At 44.9% G+C, this 22,501-nt stretch overlaps 1 protein-coding gene and 1 pseudogene across 1 annotated transcript; both read right to left on the bottom strand.

Moving 5' to 3' along the window:
- Nucleotides 1-654: 654 nt before the first annotated feature.
- Nucleotides 655-1,734, bottom strand: LOC148023465 (GPN-loop GTPase QQT1 pseudogene; annotated as a pseudogene).
- A 9,696-nt stretch (nt 1,735-11,430) lies between these two features.
- Nucleotides 11,431-14,831, bottom strand: LOC148023466 (leucine-rich repeat extensin-like protein 2). The gene is made up of 3 exons (XM_087696439.1): nt 14,328-14,831; nt 14,004-14,212; nt 11,431-13,911 (listed from the first exon to the last, which is right to left on the bottom strand). The coding sequence occupies exon 3, from the start codon at nt 13,749-13,751 to the stop codon at nt 12,114-12,116; it is 1,638 nt and encodes a 545-aa protein (XP_087552565.1). The 5' UTR covers nt 13,752-13,911; nt 14,004-14,212; nt 14,328-14,831; the 3' UTR covers nt 11,431-12,113.
- Between the last annotated feature and the right edge of the window lie 7,670 nt (nt 14,832-22,501).

Consider the following 22,501-nt stretch of genomic DNA (forward strand, 5'->3'; position numbering starts at 1 on the left):
AATTTTATGCAAAATTGGAGGTAATTAGGGTAAAGGATGGTTAATCGGGCTTAGTTTGGGGTTAAATTGTGGTTACTTCTCAAAAGACGTCTTCCTTTCCTCTTTCTCCAAGCTTTCATGGAGTTTGCAGCAAAGATCTTCTCCTAGCTTTCAACCATCAGGTTCTTACAGGCATTTCATGCTAGAAACTTTCTTTACTCTTCATTCTTAACAAATGGAGCACCATTATTGAAGGCTTTGAAGAGGCTTTAGAGAGCAAACTTTTCTTCTTTTTCTCCTTCTTCAAGGATTCTTTCCAGTATCTATGGTGTTTTCAACAACCTCTCTTCACAAGTATTTTGTCTTTTTGAAACCCTAAAGACAGCAGGTAGCAGTGAAGATTTTTCAGAAGCTAGAGGCAAAAATGGAAGAAGCCAAATGCTTTGCGTGGAGTTGCAGTACACTGATACACATTGGCATACTTGAACACTTTGGAGAGTATTGCAACAGTCCTGGAGACCAGATCCACAGTTTCAGGTTCCATCTTGGCCAAGAACAGTAAGCATTTCCAGACCCAGTACGTTCAGCTGCTCCACCTCCAGTTGTTGGCACACTGGATCAAGAGTTCAAAGAAGTCCAAGATTTGCCCACTTCCTCACAGAACTGCAAGTGAAATCACAGGCATGTAGCACCGGGAGCGAAAGGGCTGAAAGGAGGGTGCTGTTTCCAGGGAGGAAAAGCCGTTCTGGAACCGGCACAACGAACAAGCGAGGGGCAATTCCGAATGGGAGAGACGCAGAAATAGCATAGTTCACGCAGAGGGAGGGCCGGGAAGCTGTATGCCATATATTTCTCCTGAACAATAGCTGTTCTATAGTAGTCCCAGTCCAGATCCTTGGCAGCCAACATCATAAACTTGTTTATGTTACCTTCAATTCCAGAAAAGACATAGCCATTGCATTTATCAATAAGCTTTACTATGTTTGCCACACTTTCCTTGTCCTGTATATTGAGTGTTGTAAAGTTCACCAGGGAGAAGTCCTCCACAAGCTCACAGAGATCCTTGGTAAGCTTCCTATACTTGGAGGAACGTGGATCTTGGTTGAGGCCAAACTGCAGGTAGGAGAGATCTTGCACATCAGTGTAAAAGTCCAGATTGAAAGCTAGCTTACCATAGCTTTCAATAAGATCAATTTTGATAACACGTTAATATGAGGAAGCTCCAAATGTAGCACTATTGATAAGGAAAGCAGCAGTGCGCTAAGATACTTCCCAAGATCACTACAAAGGTGAGCATCCACAAAGTGCACTGCAACTAATTGATAATCCCACTTGTTGGTCATCTCAGATACAATATTCTTGGCATTGGAATGCAAGTCCCAGCTACAACTGCTGCCAAGATCAGCCTCCAACCTCTGACCTCCATCAGGCTTTCATGCAAAGACGTGATGGATTCAAGCCTTCATCAAGGCTGATCAAACCTGCATTCAGACCAATGGCAATACGTAATCAAAATCCTGTTTTTGTCGTCATCTCCATTGCTTCTCTGGCCTTCTGCTCTGCAACATAAAGAGCCTCTGAGAGTTTGGCAAAATTATCATTAATTTGGACATCCCAGAGCCCTCTACCATCTGCTGCAAGCCATTTGTCAAGAGGAATAGTGTACCCCTTCTGATTGTTCCAAGTGGAGATACAAGGAGGTATCTTCCAGTCCTGTTGATCCATAACAATCACAGGACGAGGTGGAGAATGCATGACTAGAACAGGTGGAAGACCACTCCTTTTATGAAGGTGTAGATGGCAAGCCAACAGGATTGCAAGGATTGTATGGACTCGGTGACTATATGGTGGGAGACAAGGCTTTTTGTTTCAAAGACCAGCGATTAGGAGCAGGGCAGTCAGAGATTTTCCTTTGGTCTACGTACAAATGAAATCGAGTTTACTTCAAACAATGAAGACCTTAATGTGTTGAATCTCAGGACAGGGTACAGTTGAATGTGTCTGTTGGTCCTGATTTAGGGACTGTGTATTTTGTGAGTATACATGTTAGACGAGTGAAACCAGAATTTTAAGGCGAGGACAGTGATATTATGGATGATCATTTGTACAGGGAAGCTGGCATCATCAAACTTTTGCCATCAGGGCTAACATACTTTCTATAGTTAATGCAAAAAGTCTGTTGTACTGAAGGCCCATGTCAGTACTATTGCTACAGATGTTTTATAGCCAATTTCTAGTGTCCCTAATTGCATTCAGGGACCTATTCACTGATCAGTGTTGTTTGCAAATGTATGGAAGAATATGGAGGAGTAATGTATGCTTGTGATGGATATGAAGCCTTTGTAGTTGTCTGCTGGAAACAACCAATGCTTTATGTGGAGTTGCAGCATTGATATGCATTGGTCTACTTGAATAGTACACACCTTCTCTAATTGTTCAAGGGTAGCAAATTATAGATTTTCCATTTCATTGGTTGCAAGTTACTTTGCAATTGAAGGCTTGGTTTTTGTTGGTTTTCTTGAGAGTGGTCACTTGTTGTGGTTGGATCATGCATTGCAAGGTTACAGATTTGGAGCACATGTTCAGAGTGGTAGCATAACTGAAGAAGAAAGCAACTCAGCATAACTAAAGAAGGCACAGAAACAGTTCTTCCACACTTGATGATGATGCCCTCATACTTGCAAGCTATGTCCTAAAATCTGTAGCTAAACCTTTCAGTCTTCAAAAGGTCTTATCAAATGCAAGCTTGATACAATTGCAAATCAATCAGTGGATAGAGGTCCTAAAATTCACCAACACAGGCAAGGACAAGAACAACATATCTCTTCAACTTGACTACAATGGCAGCTGAGATCAATAGCTCCAGCTCTAGTGAACAAGCTTGGCTTCAAACACAGGCTAATATTGACAAACTTGGAGTTTTAGTTGATCGGTATATTGCTCTTATGAAGGCGGTTATAGAAAAAAGAGCAGGACCTGAATCAAATGCTTATGCTTATGGCCAACATGTATATGTTGATGGTACACTTGAATCAAATGCTTATGCTCATGGACAATATATATATGCTGATGGTGCACATTATGATCTACATGCATCTTATGAATATGAACAGCAACAACATGCAAATGAATATGAACAGTATGCAAGTACATCTGGACAGCATGTTAATTCTTATAAATATGATCCACCATATCATAATGCAGAGTATCATTCCATTGAACCTTGGCAGCAGAATGGCTATTATGGTCAACATGCTTATGCTTATGAGCATCCACCTTTTCAGCAACATAGTTATGATTATACTTGTGAAGCTCTCTTAGTTGAGCAGCCCAGTTCTTATGGATGTGACAGTAATGGTTATGCTTATCAGTACTCTTCTAGCTTTGATCATCAGCAAGTTCATAACTACCATGGTACCCCATATCCCAATCAATTCATACCTCATGATTACCCAAATGTAATGATGATTTCTTTTCCAAGTGCTGATGATGAAGAAGAGAACAATGAGCAAGCTGAACAACAAGATTTGGATAATGAACAACACGATCAACAAGAGGATGAGCAAGAAGACCAAGAAAATGTACAAGCTCATGGCATCTTCATTGATGAATCACATGAGGCACTTGTAGATGAGCAAGATATACAAGCTGATGGCATCTTTGTTGGTGAATCACATGAAGCACTTGCAGATGTAGATGGTTATGCTGAAGGTTTTAGACTCTTTCATGATCATATTCTTGAGCATCAGTTTACACTTAATCAAGGTTTACAACAGCCATTGAACGCATTTGATAATGAGTACCTTGATCATGGTTATGATGACTGGCACATGTCTGATGATGATATAATGTATGATTTGGGTATACATGAATATGAAGATGGCATTGTGCTTCCCTATGATCCAGGGGATTATGAATGTGATCATGGACTTGATTATGGGGATACTTCATCGTATCCATTTGATCCGGGTGGATTGGAGTATGTGGTTGAGAGGCATTCTATTCTCTTAGACAATCATTATGACGGAATACCTTTTGATCTAGGAGGTTTTGAGCAAGATTTTGCACCTTCATTAGGCTAACATCCATATTGGGGTTCAAAATGTTCATCTTTGAGAGGTTTATTTAGCTGAAAATTAGTCCATTTATCTCTGGTTCTACTGCAAACAGTTTCTGGACAGCTTACTGTTTTGGTTCAGCTTCAATTCTGGTTTGATTACAAAAGAAGGATATCTATATGGGTTGCAAGTATGTCTAATGAGTTTTCTTTTGAGTCATAGCACACTTGATTTGGATATGCCCATCCCAAGATATCTCCATTTTACTACAACAGGTTCTGTAGTAGACAGCAAGTTGTCTATTTCTTGCAAGTGTCCTTTCTGGGAGTTATGATGGTTTAGTTTTCAGTTTTATCATTTCAAAATGGATGTTCATATGGCCTATTCACTTTTCCCACTTATGATCCTCTCCATTACTTAGTACAAACTAGTGCTTTTCCTATTTTTGTAGCCCTTGTATCAAAGTAGTACTCTGTTTCATCTATCCTTTTCTAGTCTTTTAGGTTTGTTTTTTAGGACAAAAACTTTTGGGAAGGGATGGATTGTAAGAAGCTGAGAATAAGAAATTAGTGTAAATAACATTGATATTATGCCATGTCACACTGACATTGGTATAAAAGGAAAGGACATGTAATTCTACAGATCTTTTTGACACATTAATACAATTACAGTCTTTCTCTCCCATCTTGCTCACAGCTTCTATGGCTTCCCTTTCTTTCCTGTCTTTCTCTCTAAATCTAGTCTTTCTCTCTCCTCGTCATTCTTCTTCTCTCTTCCTACAATCTTTCTCTCTTCTGCAGTCTTCTCTCTCCTCTTTCTCTCTCCCTAGTTCTCTCTGACATCTTGCGCAACAGATGGTCAGTAATCAGGGCAAATAACAATGTAGCCACCAACGGACAGCCCTGCCTAATAGACCTTTTAAGGGGGAAGGCACAAGTGATATTGCCATTTATGCTAAGGGACGCAGTAGCATTAGAAAAGAGGGAACTCACAAGTTTCCTGAAGATTGTGCCAAAGCCAAAGGCTTGAAGCACACCTTCGATGAATTGCCAATTAATTCTATCATAAGCTTTGTCGAAATCGACATTTACCAAGACAAAGTCATGCCTGTGAGTCATAGCAAGGTCCATTGAGAATACAAGATTAAGTATGGCATCCTGTATCTTCCTCCCATTAACAAACCCGTATTGTCTCGGGTGAATAACCCTACGCAGGAGGTACTTGATCCTTATGGCCGGTGTCTTGGCAATCATCTTATAGGTGAAGTTAAGCATTGACAGAGGCCTCCAATGAAAGCCTTAATGGCCAAGGGGGTCTTTGGAACCAACTTGATTAGACCCTAATTGAACTCAACTTCCAAGGTGCCAGACACCCTGATAGAGTTCATGAAAGCAACTAAGTCTGCACCACATGCATCCCAAATTGTCTGAAATAATTCCGCAAGGAGACCATCAGGTTCAAGAACTTTACCTTTCTTCATCTGCATGACAACAAAGTGTACCTCCTCAAGGGTAAAGAGCCGCTCAAGGAGCAATGCATCTTGCATGCAAATCGGAGCTGAGACATCCTACACGAAGGCTTCCAGTCTGTCCTGGTAGTCCAAGGGGTAGTTGGTTCAAATCCAACAATTGAGAGATGATTCTCAAGCATTCTGGAAATAGTGACTTCATCAGTGTGCAGTTGGCTGTGCTTGTCCTCCAGTGTTGCAATAGTCTCTTTTTTTCTATTTCAATTTATGGGAGCTAAGGTAAAAGGAATTCGGAGCATCTCCCAAAATACTCCACTTCCCTCTTAACATGGCCTTGGCCATCTTAACAGAGTCCTCACGTCTTATGAGAAACTGCTCAACGTTAAGCAGAAAAGATTGTAGCACGTTATCTTCTAGGTTGAGGGCTAAAGCTTCCAATAGATAGGTCCTCACATCTGCAGCAACTCGGTATTTGCATCTTTTTGCTTCAGCAAGCTTCCTCCCATGAGATTTGGACAAGTCGGAGATTGCATGCAAGGAGTTCAACCACCTAGAAGTGGTCATTCATGCTTCCTCACTTACAGACCACTTAGCCTTGAGAGCTTTGACAAATGCTTCATCCTCCAAAAACGAGCAATTAATGCTTGGAACCAATTGGAAGGTCACACACACCTTCCAACTGGTTCCAAGCCTCCAACTCCTCCAACACCATGCATCGCGTTCCATGAGACTAGTCACTAGGGAGAACCGTCATGTTCCAATCCCCAACCAGCATAGCCCGGCTGGTCTTGGATAAGTCGTCATATTGCCTCCCATTGCTTGGCTCTGAGGGCAGATGTGTTGCTAGCATAGAGAGAGACCATCAAGAATTGTTCTCCCCACATCTCAACTTTAGCTACAACAGCACCATCTCCAAGACTCCACGCAAACTCAGGCTTCAAAGAGTCTTTAATGATGAGTAAGGTGCCGCCACGTCCACGTCCTCTAAGGTCATGATAGATAGAGTATCCTGGAATGTCAAGCGTGTTGCAAGTTGCCTCATCAATTTTAACCTCTTGCAGAGCAATTGCATGCGGGCGATACCTACGGAGGATCCCATACACTATTTGTTTCTTGAGATCTGAGCCCATTCCCTTGATGTTCCAAGAGAACATTTTGATTTTTGGTGAGCTCCTACTATGTTCAACAAAGCGTATCTAGTGTATCCATGAACTCATGCTCATCAATCGAGGCATAGTAGTTACGATCAACAAGAGGCTGGCGAGCAAGGCGTTTAAGAGAAACCTTGTTCGACTTCTTACCACCATTCTTCTTGTTGGAAGCTTTGGGTTGTGCATTCTCCTTATTAGCGTCCGACAAAAGCTGCTTGTGTTTGGAACCAAGACATTCATGTTGGAAGACGCCGTCAGGGGGTGAAAAAGGACGACCAGGGCCCAAGTCGCCTCTATAGCCAACAAAGGACACCAAGACCCAATCTCTCTCAGTTCATTATGACGATCCCAGAGGATGCAAATCCGATGCTCTCCTCTGAGTAAGCCCCATACAATTGTGACCCCAAGAGCATACAAAACTTTGCCCAGCGTTGTAGCGATGGTCGGTGCCTCTCCATCTAGCCACGGAGGCAAATCAGGAAGGGATATCCAACCAAGACATTCATGTTGGAAGACGCCGTCAGGGGGTGGAAGAGGACGACCAGGGCCCAAGTCTCTATAGCCAACAAAGGACACCAAGACCCAATCTCTCTCGGTTTTCGAGGCTGGCACCACCAAGAAAAAACCCTTCTCGACATACCTAAACTAGTGGAGGGTAGCCTTGCCCTGATAGGTTCCTTCAAACCAACGTGCAAACTCCTCCTCCAAGGAAGTCCGCCCCAGAAAGTATGGATACACACCAACAGACCAAAGAGTAGCATACCTCTGTTTGACACTCTCAAGTGACAGTGCCACAGGGGCTTGGTGAACCCGTGCTCCCTCTGCAGCTTTTACCCTACACTCCTTGATGCGACGTACATAGTCCTCACGCAAGGTACGCTCGATCTCCGCCATGTCCACATGGGGACTGCTCAACGCATGCTTGTAACTTCCATTCGCAGACGAAGGTTCTACAAGCATCTCAGTTCTCTGACGCTTCGCCGAGCCCTTCTGCATACAGGCACGTGCACAGGTGGCATGATGGTAATGCCACCTTAATAACGCGAGACAAAGGTTCTACAAGCATCTCAATTATCTGACACTTCGTCGAGCCCTTCTATATGCACGTACGTGTGTCATTAAGGTGGCATGATGGTACTGCCACCACATTAGCAAGAGTAGGATGGTACTACCACCACGTTAGTGTTAGCAGAGTATTTGTCAGCTCATGTGTGAGTCTGAGCTTGATCTGGGCTGGGCATTTTTATTAGGTATTTTAGGTTTTGTCTGGTGTGGCATTTTATGCCAGTGGAGCATTTTATGCACCAGTCGACCAGCATTAAATGCTGTCCGACCAGCATTATTGCTCCCCACTTTTTCAGTCTATATATACTCAATGGCTCCTCCTCAGTCATTATCATCATCTTCACCATCTGCAGACTCTGTGGAGAGAGGAGCCAATGCCAGTGCCCACACAGCTAGTGACTCACTGTTGTATGCGACTGTCTCGTGTTCAGATATATGGATTCCATTTCCCGTGCATACATCTGAGTTCTCATCTGTATCATGTTCTTTTCTTTTCTCTTTTTGTCTTGTGTTTCAGCAGTTTATTTCAGCACATGTTTATGCTTCCACCCCTGCTCCACTTCTGACATGGTATCAGTTTTCAAGATTTGTGTTTCTGCTGTGTTTTCTTGCTGATTTCAGGACTGTTTTGTACCCCTACCGATCAGACGACTGCTGTCGCAGCCAGGTGACCTGTTTTGGGGCTGTTTTCAACCTGCGTTTTTTGCAGTTTTGCCATCGCCTGCAGTCTACGCACCCTCTACTACCTGCGTTTTTCATCTGCAACTGCTGGCAACAGTTTTCTACCTGTTTTTTCTCCAGGTTACAGCCTGCATTTTGCTGATTCAGCGTCTCTCGTGGCTGGGTGACTGTTACTTCAGGCTGTTTTTGGCAATTTTTGACTGATTTTTTGACTTTCTGCAGCAGATTTTGTCTTTTATTGATCAGATTTTGGGTTCTATTGCATGTAAACTCTCATTTTCTGTAGTCAGTGCTTGTGTTTTGGCTGTGTTTCCTCTCTCAATTCCATCTCTTCTCTACTTCTCTTCTTATCCTCTCCATATGGCTCCTCCGTGCACTTCCACTGATGATAAGTTACATGGACCTGATTATCTCACATGGAGTGCTGTCATGAAAGCTTGGTTTGTGCAGAAGCGGCTATGGTACATTGTCTGTGGAGCTATTGCTCGACCTCTCCGTCCTTCTACTCTTCCTGAAGATTTTGATGAGGACAACCATGAGGAAGCGGTGCTCACATGGAACTCGGACGATGCCCGTGCTTACTCGGCATTGCTTCGGTGTATTTCTAAAGCAGTCTTACCGGCGGTTACCTCCTGTAGGACATCTCCTAAAGTATGGCAAAAGTTGCAGCAGATGTACAAGGCACCTTCCACCATGCGGGCCGTCACACTTTATGGCCAGCTCCAGCAGATGAAGTTTGAGCCGAAAGATACTATTCAGTCTTTTCTTCTTCGTGTTACGCAGGTACAGGACCAGCTTCGGCACATGCAATCTGCTATTCCCGAGGTGCATCTTGTCGGAACGGTCCTCTACAAGCTCCCCCCGGAGTTTGATGGAGTGGCCAATGCTTTGCGGATGCGGGCCGTCACACTTTATGGCCAGCTCCAGCAGATGAAGTTTGAGCCGAAAGATACTATTCAGTCTTTTCTTCTTCGTGTTACGCAGGTACAGGACCAGCTTCGGCACATGCAATCTGCTATTCCCGAGGTGCATCTTGTCGGAACGGTCCTCTACAAGCTCCCCCCGGAGTTTGATGGAGTGGCCAATGCTTTGCGGACGCAAACATCATCGACTCCTGTCAGTTTTACACATATGACCTCAATGCTTCTTGAGCATGAGGCATCCTTGAGATTACAGGGGTGGCTTCTGGTACATTATGGAGGTGAGGGTTATGTAGCTTTAGAGAGGGGTGACGGGAAGAAGAAGTCGAAGGCCCAGTGTTACCACTGTGGCAAGAAGGGACATTTCCGGAAGGACTGCAAGAAGTTAGCGGCTTCCAAGAGGAAGGAGCAGAAGACGAAGCGAGATGCTGGCTCTACCGATGAGTCCTCTCCTTCATCAGACTCCGACTCCGATCCTCCGACCAAGGCGAAGTCTAAGGCGCGGAAGGGATCCTCTTCTTTGGATCGCGGGCAAGGCTTGGTTTGGTGGCCCCTTCCTCGGCTACTTTCTAGTTGTGGTGATGAGGTCATCCCTCACAACTCTCTTGTGCCAGAGAGGAAGTGTGAGCGGGTGTTCAGATGGGGCAGCCGCGCCTCATCTATACTTTTATACAGGTGCACAGGTTCCAAAGAGGGACGTCCCTGATGCATCGACTTCAGTCTGGTGGATTCAAATCTTGGAGCTAGGGTTGACATCCAGGTTCATGCTGAGCTGGTTATCTGACAAAGAGCGGGAGGCTTTCATCTGGAGCTCACATGAGGGGACACTTTGGCGGTCTAGCCAAAGACTGGGAATCCATGGTCACCTATGTTCAGGGGCATTTTTGGCAGGATGGTCTTGTATGCTCCTGTGAGACATTGGTGATGGACACAAAGCCGTGCTATGATCTTCTCTATTTTCAGGTGTTTGGTACGATCGACATCGACCTCATGTTCTCTCCGAGGCACCTTGGTGGTGGCTTGATCACCCACTGCTTGGATATCCATGGTTCTACTTGGTGGTTCTATGTTGTATAGTTTCTGATACCTTTTCATTGTACTATTTTATTGTATCATATCACTCATGATCTGAGAGAGGGTGTTAGCAAAGTATTTGTCAGCTCATGTGAGTCTGAGCTTGATCTGGGCTGGGCAATTTTATTAGGTATTTTAAGTTTTTTCTGGTGTGGCATTTTATGCCAGCGGAGCATTTTATGCACCAATCGGCCAGCATTAAATGCTGTCCGACCAGCATTATTGCTCCCCACTTTTTCCGTCTATATATACTCAGTGGCTCCTCCTCAGTCATTATCATCATCTTCACCATCTGCAGACTCTGTGGAGAGAGGAGCCAGTGCCAGTGCCCATACAGCCAGTGACTCACTGTTGTATGCGACTGTCTCGTGTTCAGAGATATATGGATTCCATTTCCCGTGCATACATCTGAGTTCTCATCTGTATCGTGTTCTTTTCTTTTCTATTTTTGTCTTGTGTTTCAGCAGTTTATTTCCGCACATGTTTATGCTTCCACCGCTGCTCCACTTCTGACAGTTAGCCTTCCAAAGAGTTGTTTGATCCCTAGTTTCAGCACCCCATGCAAGACTAGCAGGCCACAGTAAACACAGTATGGTGGAGATTGCTGAATCACAGTTACCCTTTGCAAGACTAGCCAAGTCAGAGTAAACGGTTTGGTGGAGATGTCATCAATGATCTCACCATACTTATGCAGTCATGGACCATTACTTAAGCTGCTACACTGGGCACAGGTAAAACTCGCATTACTTTACACTTTACGGCAGATGTATGAACACAATAGGACATTGAAGCCAGCCAAACTGAAAAGACTGAAACTAAGAGCTTTTAACTCGATAAGCCGTTCAATCTGAGGCTCGTAATTGTGGCGGACACGTTGGGTAAGGCATCATCCAATCTCTGACGGATCATTAAATTAGCTAAGGTCTTGCATACGGACACCATCCTTCATTGTGCCACCGCGAGTGGATTTCGACGGCACACTAACGTGAAACTTACAACAGTGTGCCCGAACAAAGATGACGAGTTGAAAGAATTGTTAAAGAATGTCACCATGATTTATTCCACTGCAGCATTGAGAAAGAATGAAGAGCTACATAGAAGGTAAGATGGACAGAGGCAGAGACTCCCAATGAGCAATTCTTACATCGCGATTCGAACGTCCCAGGGTGCCTCTGCCCTCGAGGCAAGCACGCACTTATTTTTTCTTTCCTGTCCAGCAGATTCACGCTTGGAAATGACCCACCAGTGAAGTCGTGGATTTGCAAGTGGAATCACCAACCACAATATAAATTTTTAAACTTCGTAGCTATCACCTGTTTGAGTCCACAAAAGGCTACATGTATTTGCTCCGCCACAGCGCCTGGCTGTGCAGGGAGCAAACCATGAACCCTTTGGAGTTCACTCTCTGGTTGAGACCAACCACATATATGCTGAGTGCACATACATATGTATATATAAATATATATATAGAACTCTACCTATATATCACCCTCCGAAGAAACCCTGGAAGAAGTGAATCTCTAACCTGATTCAGTGCAGCGTGATGCTCGATACTTGCCGCGTGAACCAATATTGTAAATCGTGAACTAGTGACTAGCATGCTGGGATGATGTAGCTCAAAGCGTTTAGCAAATAGGCAATCGAGGTACAGATTGCCAGAAACAATGTGGGAGGTAAGAGGCGATGGAAAGAGAGGAGAAGAAGGTGAGAAGCCCACTTAGGCAGCGGGAGGAGGGAGATGTCGTGGCCGTCTCTTAGGACAGGAGGGTGGAGGGGGAGGGGAGGGAGGAGGAGGGGAAGGGGGAGGTGGAGGTGGAGGTGGAGGTGGGGGTGGAGGGGGGAACGGGGGAGGAGGGGCTGGGGACGGTGGGGGAGGCGGCGGGGATGGAGGCGGGGGTGGGGACGGGGGTGGTGGAGGAGGAGATGGCGGAGGAGGCGGGGATGGAGGGGGCGGCGGTGGAGATGGAGGCGGGGGCGGAGGAATAACGGGCGGGGCTGATGGGGGTGGGGGTGGGGACAGAGGAGGTGGGGGGGGTGGGGGTGACGGCGGAGGCGGCGGGGGTGAGGGTGGAGGAGGCGAGGGTGGGGGCGGAGACGGAGGCGGGGGTGGCGGCTTCGGCCCACAGGAGAGCTCCTCGCAGCTGGGAGGCTGCAATGCGGAGCACTCCTGGACGGAACGCTGCGCCGGCCGGCCGGAGATGCAGTTACCTCGGTCGGAGATGGACACTCCGGAGGAGGGCAGCGCTAGGCAGTTGGGGGCCTCGGAGGTGAAAAGGTTGAAGGAGTAGGTGAAGTTCTGGAGGTCCGGGAGGGCGCAGATCTCGGGCGGGACCTCGCCGGTGAAGAGGTTGTGTGCCACGTCAAGCTGCTGAAGGCTGACCATCTCGGCGATGGTCTCGGGAAGGGGCCCCGAGAGGCTGTTGAAGCTGAGGTCCAGGACGGTGAGGTTGCGGAGCTGGCCGATGCCCGGGTTGAGGCAGCCGGACAGGTTGTTATTGAGCAGGATGACCTCCTCGAGGGTGGCGCTCATGCCGCCGATGCCGGCCGGCACGCAGCCGGAGACGCGCGTGTTGGCCAGGACCAGCACCGACACCGTGGAGCGGCCCAGCGTGGGCGGAATGGAGGTGGAGAAGCGGTTGTTGTTGAGGAAGAGGGCGTCCAGGTCCTTGGAGAAGAGATCGGACGGCAGCGAGCCCTCGAACTCGTTGAAGCGGAGGTCCAGGTACTTGAGGGACGGCAGCGACAGGACCACGTTGGGAAAGGGCCCCACGAAGCGGTTGTTGCTGAGGTCCAGCTCGAACAAGAGGGTGAGCTTGGAGAAGCTGAGAGGCACCGTCCCGCAGAAGCGGTTGGAGTTGAGGTGGAAGAGAGCCAGGTCCGTCAGCAGGCCCAGCTCTTCCGGCAGGAAACCCGCCAGATCGCGGTGGTTCAGGTCGATGCCGGCCACTGTCTCGATGCACTCATCGTAAGGCGCCGGCGCGCAGAAGATGCCCTTGTAGTTGCACACGTCCTCGCCCACCCACGTGGCAGTGACGTTGTGCGGGTCCGAGAAGATGACGCGCTTCCACGCCTGCAGCGCGATGTAGGCGTCTCGGAGCTTGTCATTGTCGAACTCCAGTACGTCCGCCTCTGCCTCCAGCACCAAGCGCCGCTGGCGCTGCCGCCGGCCCTGCGAGTAGAACTCCGCCACGTGGAGACGCTGCAGGTGCTCAATCTCCAGCCTGTCTTGTGCGCTGAGCTGGCTGCTGCTGCCGGCCTCCGCACATCCTGCCACCATCGCCACCACCATCACGACCACCACTAGCATCCTCGGAGTCATCGTCATCCTTCCAAGACTGATGCCGGCCCTCGTCATCTTTCCCTGCTGTTTCTGCTCCTTCTCCTTTGCCACCTCCCTGTCATTATCCCGCTTGACCTTCGCCAGGTTCGCCCCCCACCTTACGCTATATCCGCTGCTGTGAGAGTGTCACCGCACCATAAAACACTTTCCTCAAACCAAGACAGTGGAGCCGCAGCTGCAACGAACACGCACACACATATACTCACATTAGTCAACCATCAACAACCACCGCATCAGACAGCCAACGAGATCACACAATGCTCGTACCACGCCGCTCAGCTCTCTTCTTCTCAACGCTAGCAGCCACCAGAAAACAGAAACGGATCCGCAAACAACAGAGTGCTAGTGCTCAGACACAAAATGCCAGAGCTGTCTGCAGGCTCCTTCTTTAGCTACACATCTATGATCTAGCTAGCTAGACCGGGGTGTACTTCCTTTGTCTGCGGTGCCAGTTCTCCTCTGTGCTGGCCTGAAGACTTTAAAGAGAATGAGCCGGGAGATCAGGGCACAGCAGTCTAGTATCCTACACTCTTCCGGTTAGAAAAACCATAAATAAAACAAGAGAAAACAAAAGAGGTGAGAAGCATCCACCCAATCAATCGTCTAGAAGCAAGGCCCTTAAGGTCAACATGCCTCTTTTCTGCCAGCTTGCCTCCACCCTCACCTCTCTCTCAGATAAACTTCTCTCTCAGAACCCCGTTAGCGTGAGCTGTGGATGGACCCCCAGCTATCACAATCTACAAGCTGGGAGTTTGTAACCTTGCAGGACGAGAGAACAGAAAAGATAGTGGAAGAGGGGTCCCCTCTCTCTCTCCGTGTTATGCTATATGCTACCTACTTGTTTGCATTTGTGTGTGGCTGGCTGGCTGTCTTCCGTTTATTCGAAGGCCGAGAGAAGCTTTATTATTAGGGTGCGCACAATAACGATTCCAGCCCTGACCCGTATTCTGCCTTTCAAGTTTCCCCACCAATCTTAGCTGTGTACAGCAAACAGCACTAGCCCCCTTAGTAAGCGAAAGCTTGGCGTTTTTGTCAAAACAAAACCAAGCGCCTGCCCACACATTTGTATCGCTTACTCACAGTGACACACACACACTCTCTCTCTCTTTATCTCTCTTCCCCCTCCCTCCCTTTCTTTTTTATTATGTGGTGTGTGTGCGAGTAGTGGAGTAGCATGAAGAGGGTAGTGCTGTGGAAAATGGTGGAGTGGCATGCCCCACCGCTACCTAACGAAAAGTCGCCGGTTTGGCCCTGCCCTTGAAAATGGCCAAACCAACAAAGGAAGCGTAGAATGGAAGAAGGGGGGGGGGGGGGGTTTGGTTGAATCCCGTGCCATGTGAAACCAACAATAAATTATCCAAGATTTCTGGCAATTGCATAGCAAAAGAGAGGAGTGCATGACAAAAAGTAGGGACAAAATGCTCTCTCACATTACCGTTGAGTGTGCCGTCCACGGTAATTATGCTCCTGCCATCATTCAAAACATAAAAACGAAACCCGTCCCCTCTTTCACACGGCCCCGCGGCCCCCTCCTCCCCCACCGTTTGTTTGTGTTGGAATTTTGTAAGGCCTAGAGACTTGACTAGAGTTTAGACGTTAGAAGTAAAGGTAGCCATGTTTGTCGTAAGTAAGGCGGCACATGAAAGGTGGCCCGGCCCATTCTTACGAGCCTACCAACACCAATGGGTAAAGAAGTTATGAATAATGGAGAGGAAGAATGGGTCCAAAAAGAAGCGATCATCAAAGAGAACTCCACCCGAGATAAACACGAGGATACTCATTCGGAACGTTCTATGCTCTCAAATAACAACAAAAGGGGATTTGAAGGATCACTCTTGGCGCTTGTTCTTGGCTAAACTTCCCACCGGACGAAATAATTATGGTAACTTTGAAGCCTCTACAAGAATGTCTTTATCACGAAGTTACCCTTTAAAATGTAGCTGATGGGAACGCTCAAAGAGGAAGGAGTACATGACATAATAATGCTCCACAAGTTTCTTTACTTTATGTCACTTATTGATGCACCTCTCCCTCTACACGAGAATGGACAGCTCTAGCAAAAGCCTTAGAAAAGCCAAGTGCATGAAGTAAACAAATGCAGCGAGGAAAGAGGTGGAAACGTAGCAAAAGAAAGCCTTTCTATCATTATGGTAAAATACGTTATTATTCAATTCACCTTAGAACTACATGAGTTATTCCAACTTCAAATAGTGGGTTGAGCCTATAAGGTTTGTCATGGAATGTGTAATCCCTAGAAACACTTGTTGTGTGCACCACAATAACAAAATGTTGGAACTCTGCAATTTGATAAGGTGGGTATTTCAATGCACCAACTTATCCTATGACCATTAGGCATTAGTATTACCCGTATTTAGGCTATCCATTAGGCATCGATATTACCATTAAATCGTGTTTTGACTAACTTGTGGAAAGATCGATAGCAAAGTCCCAAAGATGGTCAAGACTTTGTCATGATTACCAAGAAGTTGGTAATTTGCCCAATTTAATTGAATCTTCATTCATTCTTTGCATGGCTGTAGTGTTTCCCTTTACTTCAAGTTGTTGAAAAAAGTTTAAAGAGTCGATATCAATATTCTTCTGGTCCAATGGCAATGGCATTCTATTACCTCAAGACGAGTGGCTTCAACAAAGAAAGATGGAGTTTTGGGCCTTACAACTATACAAGGCAAAAATTTTCAAACTTAATTTTAGTCACTTAAAGAGGCCATATTCAAATCAACCATGGGCGATTTTGATTCACTATCAAATTTAGCAAGCAAGTACTCCAAACTATCCTCTTCAACCTCTTAGTTGGGACAATAACTTTCTTAGCATCTATTTTGGAGGTGGCACAATCTCTTCTTAAATAATTGAGGAAGGTCCCAAATGATGCTACACAGATTGATAAACCTAGTTTGAAGGTTGATTCATCCCTTTTGCTTCTTGAGTGGCTTACTAAGGATTGGGAGAATTCCTCTTAAAGTTGATGCCAAGCTATCAAAGAAGTGTTGCTTCAAAGAAATAAGAAAGGGGTGCAATCTATAGGATGCTAGGAACCTCTATTTTAAGTCTATCCATGCCATGAATGGTGACTTTGGCCTTGATTATGAAGAAGTTGGATAATAGTGGATGTTATGGACAATAGGAAGGATAATTGGTGGCCGCCTTCTGTTACCTTGTGCAAAGATAACCCCTTAAGTTTATGGAGAGATTATGGAAGAATGGTAAGGTCAAGCCACTATTTAAGGTTATTGTTGAGAGCAAATTTTGGCACATGTGATCCATTTTTTATTACTAACTTGGCCAAAACCTCAAAGACTAAGTTCTCGCTTGAATTGCTTAAGGTTTGGAGGAGAAGGCTTGTGAAGGTTTGAAAGGCTACACTTTCTCCTAGGTTGAAATTACTCCTTTGGAGAATATTGGTGAATATTGCAAACCTTGTTAGCACTTAATATTTTGATTGGGCGAAATTCCTTAGGTTAGCCTTGATGTGCCTAAGTGGGTAAGCCTCACAATGTGCTTGGTGAAAATGATGAGATGATGTGAATGTTGAATGTCTCTTCATCGTCCTAATCTTTTTGCTTATGGGATTAATATTGCACCTTTGTTCTTATCTCTCGTGCTCCTTATTGGTATAATTACCCTTATACATGATCTCAATGTCACTTCTATTGTAGTGAATCCTTGAGGTGGATCACATTTTCAACATGGAGAAGAGTAACATTCACATCATGCAATAGTGGTTTTAATATGCAAACATTGTTGAAGGGTGAAATCAACCAAGAAACTTGCTTGGTTGTAAGAGATTCTACATTCAAATTGAACAATCCTTTATTGTGCTTGTCCTAACAAATTTGTGTGGCATTTAAATCTTTAGTAATCCCACATGATTTAGCTTGACTACCCAATTAGATGTCCAAACTCAATCATCAAAGAGTACCTAGGTAAAAGCCTCCATCATTCTTGATTGAATTTAGGCCCCTTAATCCATCAGTGGGATAAGAAAGTAGGATAATATTTTAAACTTGAATTCAATCAATGTTCTCCCCTTTTAACTATGGTTAAGAACATTTCACCAATAGTTCCATCATAGCTACATAAAATTGGCTCACTAGTGGAGATGATTTGTGCAATTGTATTTCTAGCATCCCCTTCTTGCTCTATCTCAACAACGGTAGAGTTGACATAGGAGAGCACATTTACTTGCTCACAATTGTATTCATTTCGTATTGCACTACATATATTTAGCTAGCTCTTGGCATATGACTAAATGTAGTACCTCACACATGCCTTTTGCTACACATATACATTTTAAGAGCACTTATGCTTAATTGGTCCTTGTGTATTAACTTAGTTGTTGAGGTATTTCTACCTCTAGCTCTCTAAGAAGGTGATCATCATCTATTTACTACTAAATATCATCTATAAGTATGTTGAAGCCAATCACCTTCCCATTCATTATTGTAGCTATTTGAATATTATTGTGAGATACAATTGAGGATGACATTTTGGCAGTATTTCAACCTTTATTGATCATCACTATGAGCTTTTAAGATGCCCCATGATCCTCCAAGCTATTAAGCTCTCAAACTTGTGAGTTTTGAATGTGACAATGAAAGGATGTAATGTGGTCCACACAATGAGTCCATGTTACGCTTCCATTCCTTTGAATGGATCGTAGAGAAAACTTGTCCAAAGTCCAAAAGCAAGAGCATGGCTAAACATAGGTATGGCTTTCACTAAGTGAGAGACTACAAGTATGAATTGACTTGATGCTATTTTTCTTGCATGCATGCATGTTATTGTTTAGGGGCTAGGTATTCAATGAAATTATTTATAAGTGCACATTTATTAGGAAGGCAAACTAATATAAAGATCCTTGGCACATTCACAAATTTTCAATCCGTCAATGACTTGTGTCTCATGTTCATTTGATCAAAAGGGGTGACAGAAGGTGGAGTCCATGGTGCTCTTGCGAATGCAGCTTCTTCTCGTACTTGGGTCGTCGTCTTGCACTTGCTTTCTCTATATTTAACCCTCTCTTTCTCTATTTAAGCTTCTCTTTCTTTCTCTCTTCTCCATAATATGTACGAGCCACCAATGGACATGTATTTATAAAACATAATGTATGTCACTCGTGAATTTTTGCACATAAAAGAATAGCTCATTAACAAATCACTTACTTGAATATTTATAATTATGCAAGCCGACTTCTATGAAATGACTATCCAAAGAGCTAGTGGATTCTTCAACCTTCATTGCACATTTAAAAAAAAAAAACTCATTAAAAAATCACTTACTTGAATATTTATCCTTATGCAAGCCAACTTCTATGAAATGCTTATCCAAAGATCTAGTGATCTCTTTAACCTTCATTGCACATTTCATTTCAATGTTTGTATACTCCTAGCTTGTTATATTCCCATATTTAAAAGGCCCTTTAGAATGCTATTTCTCCACTACCTTTGGGACATTGTCCTAGAACAAATTTGGAGCATCCTCTTTCTTTTGTATTTTTCCCTTATCATATATTTTTTCTCCTCTGTCTAAGAAGGGTCACCAATCACCTTATCCAAATCCATACCATTTATCCCCCTTGGTGATGCATTATATGCCTTCCTTGTTATACCTTCATCTACACTATATTATTCGAACTATGGGTTAGGAAACTCCTAGACCTCCCAATAGCCTCCTAGACCTCAAAAGGTCTACCAAACCTTTAAAAATTCAAATTAAAGTGAAGGGAGGAGTTATGATTTTCCTTTCCACCCTATTTAACATGCCCATCACATGGCTTGCTCTCTCTCTCTCTCTCTCTCTCTCTCTCTCTCTCTCTCTCTCTCTCTCTCTCTCTCTCTCTCTCTCTCTCTCTCTCTCTCTCTCTCTCCATGTTTTCTCACAGTTAAGCAAGGTACTACGGCAGTGAGCTTTGTGCATGTGTGTGTGTGTGTGTGTGTGTGTGTGTGTGTGAGGATAGGCCATGCGACATTTACAATAGCGGTTGGTGGCTCCATTAGCTCTGATCGCAACTCTAGTAGCAACTACGTGAGGTTTCAATGGTGGCAACTCTAGCCAATGGCTCTAATGACACCATAGAGAGAGAGAGAGAGAGAGAGGGGGGGGGGGAGGGAGGGGAAGAGAGCTCCAATGGTGACGGCTATGTGAGGCTCTAATGGTAGTGGCTCCGTTCGATGGCCCTAGTGGCACTGCTAAGAGAGAGAGAGAGAGAGAGAGAGAGAGAGAGAGAGAGAGAGAGAGAGAGAGAGAGATTTTAGCATAGATAGTAAAAAAGCAAGGGAGAGAGAGGGGGTGGAGGGAGGCAAGGAGGGAGGGAGAAGGAAAAAATAGATGAAAAAAGGTGAGAGACGACATTGAGAGATGCTACAAGGATATCAAGCCATAGCGACGTCAATTAGCGATGATAAATAGCAATGTCACTATTTGCGATGCAACACAGAGAGAGGAAATGAGAGAGAAAGAAAGGGAGAGAGAGGAAATGAGAGAGAAAGAAAGGGAGAGGGAGAGGGAGGAAATGGGAGAGAGAGGAAATGAGAGAGGGAGAGGGAGAGGAAATGGGAGAGGGAGGGGGAGGAAATGGGAGAGGGAGAGGAAATGAGAGAGAAAGAAAGGGAGAGAGAGGAAATGAGAGAGGGAGAGGAAATGAGAGAGGGGAAATGGGAGAGGAAATGAGAGAGAAAGAAAGGGAGAGAGAGGAAATGGGAGAGAGAGAGAGAGAGAGAGAGAAAGAGGAGGAAATGAGAGAGGGAGATGGAGGGAGAGAGAGAGAAAGAGAGAGAGAGGGAAAGGGAGGAAATGGAAGAGAGAGGGGGATGAACTGAGAGAATGAGAGGGAGGGAGAGTGCATTCTCTCTCTCTTTTACTTTTTTTGTATAATTTGTGTATATCGAGAGAGGGAGAGGAAATGAGAGAGAAAGAGGGGGAGGGGGAGGGGCAGGGGGAGAGGGAGGGAGAGAGAGAGAAAGAGAGGGAGAGGGAGAGGGGGAACGGGAGGAAATGGGAAAGGAAGAGGGAGGGAGAGGGAGGGAGAGGAAATGAGAGAGGGAGAGGGAGAGAGAGAGGGAGGGAGACATTAAACATAATAGGAAAATGAGAGAGGGAGAGGGAGGGAGAAGAAATGAGAGAGGGAGAGGAGAGAGGAAAAAGAGAGAATGAGAGGAGAGAGAAAAAGAGAGAAAATATGTTAAACATAATAGGAAAAGAGAGAAAGAGAGGGTGTAGGTGAGGGTGAGAGTGAGGGAGGGAGAGGAAGAGAGAAAAGGAAATGAGAGAGGGAGAGGAGAGAGAAAAAGAGAAAAAAATCATTAAACCTAATAGAGAAAGAGAGAAAGAGAGAGGGTAAGGAAGGGAGAGGAAATGAGAGAGGGAGAGAAAGAGAGGAAAGGAAATGAGAGAGGGAGAGGAGAGAGAAAAAGAGAGAAATATCATTAAACCTAATAGGGAAAGAGAGAAAGAGAGGGTGAGGGTGAGGGAGGGAGAGGAAATGAGAGAGGGAGAGAAAGAGAGAAAACTAAATAGGACCTTACAATAAGCTCATCCTAGGCTCATAGGGGTTAGGCCGATCCTCAACAGTTCTTGCAAAGAGACCTCTCATACATGGGGCTTGTCCTAGCCTCCACCACGCAAGTATACAACGAAGGCAATCAGCCTATCCATATAAAAAACATTCATTTTTCATCATGTAAATCCAAAAATAACTTTGGATATTCCATAAAAATCAATCTCTTCTTAAAAAGACAAATAAAAAAAACTAAAACAACATCATTCATATGCTTCGCAAAACTAAAACAGCGTCACCACAAGATCTCTTAGGAAACTCATCTTCAACTATCAATTTTAATTAATATGTGTGATATAAAATCACTTGCAAAGAAGGACACTCTTTTATCATTAATCCTCTTTCTTCCTTAGAATAGTCTTAGGAACAAATTTTTGCTCTAACAATCATATATTTGAGCATAATAACTATTTTAAGGTTTATTCCATGAGTAGTAGTAGTATATATGCAACCATCAAGCTAGAGATCATGCTTTGGTATCTGTGGAGATCCCAATCTCATGCCCTCATAGAGATTATAATGTGCAATAGTGTGGAGAGAAAGTGGGTGAGTTGTAAATGGTAAATGAGAATTCTATTGATGATAGAGAGAAGATGAGGTGAATCGCCAATCCTATTCTTAGTGGGTGCAATCTACCCATAGTATGGCATCCATGACTGATTAAAATCAATAAAACTTTGAAATCCTACCTCGAGTATTATAACTATTGTTTTGTGGTGGATTTTCTTGCCATAATTCAATGTCAATTTATGCTTGTATTTTCCACGATGTGTTGACTATGGGTGTCAAATGTTCTAGTCGGATCTCTCTCTCTTTCTCCTCTCTATTCTCTCAACTCTTGTCTCTCTCTCCATCTTTATATAAGTAGTCATAGTCGTAGTCGTGGTCATGATCGTGGTCGTGGTCATCGTTGTAGTCGTAGTCGCGGTCGTAGTCGTGGTCGTCATGGTTGTGGTCGTGGTCGTGATCGTAGTCGTAGTCGTGGTCATCGTAGTCGTAGTCATAGTCATAGTCATAGTCATAGTCGTGGTCGTGGTCGTGGTCATGGTCATGGTCGTGGTAGTCGTAGTCATGGTTGTGGTCGTGGTCGTCGGTTGTGGCCGTGGTCGCCGTAGTCGTGGTCGTGGTCGTAGTCGTAGTCGTGGTGGTCATGGTCGTGGTGTCATGGTCGTGGTCATGGTCATGGTCG

Source organism: Lygodium microphyllum, chromosome 16 (genome assembly GCF_053477565.2).
Source record: "Lygodium microphyllum isolate KBCC chromosome 16, Lygodium_microphyllum_v1.1.10, whole genome shotgun sequence".
Classification (NCBI taxonomy): domain Eukaryota; kingdom Viridiplantae; phylum Streptophyta; class Polypodiopsida; order Schizaeales; family Lygodiaceae; genus Lygodium; species Lygodium microphyllum.

Excerpts from the sequence above, each read along its gene's own strand:
- LOC148023466 (XM_087696439.1), bottom strand. The coding sequence starts at position 13,751 with ATGACGAGGGCCGGCATCAGTCTTGGAAGGATGACGATGACTCCGAGG.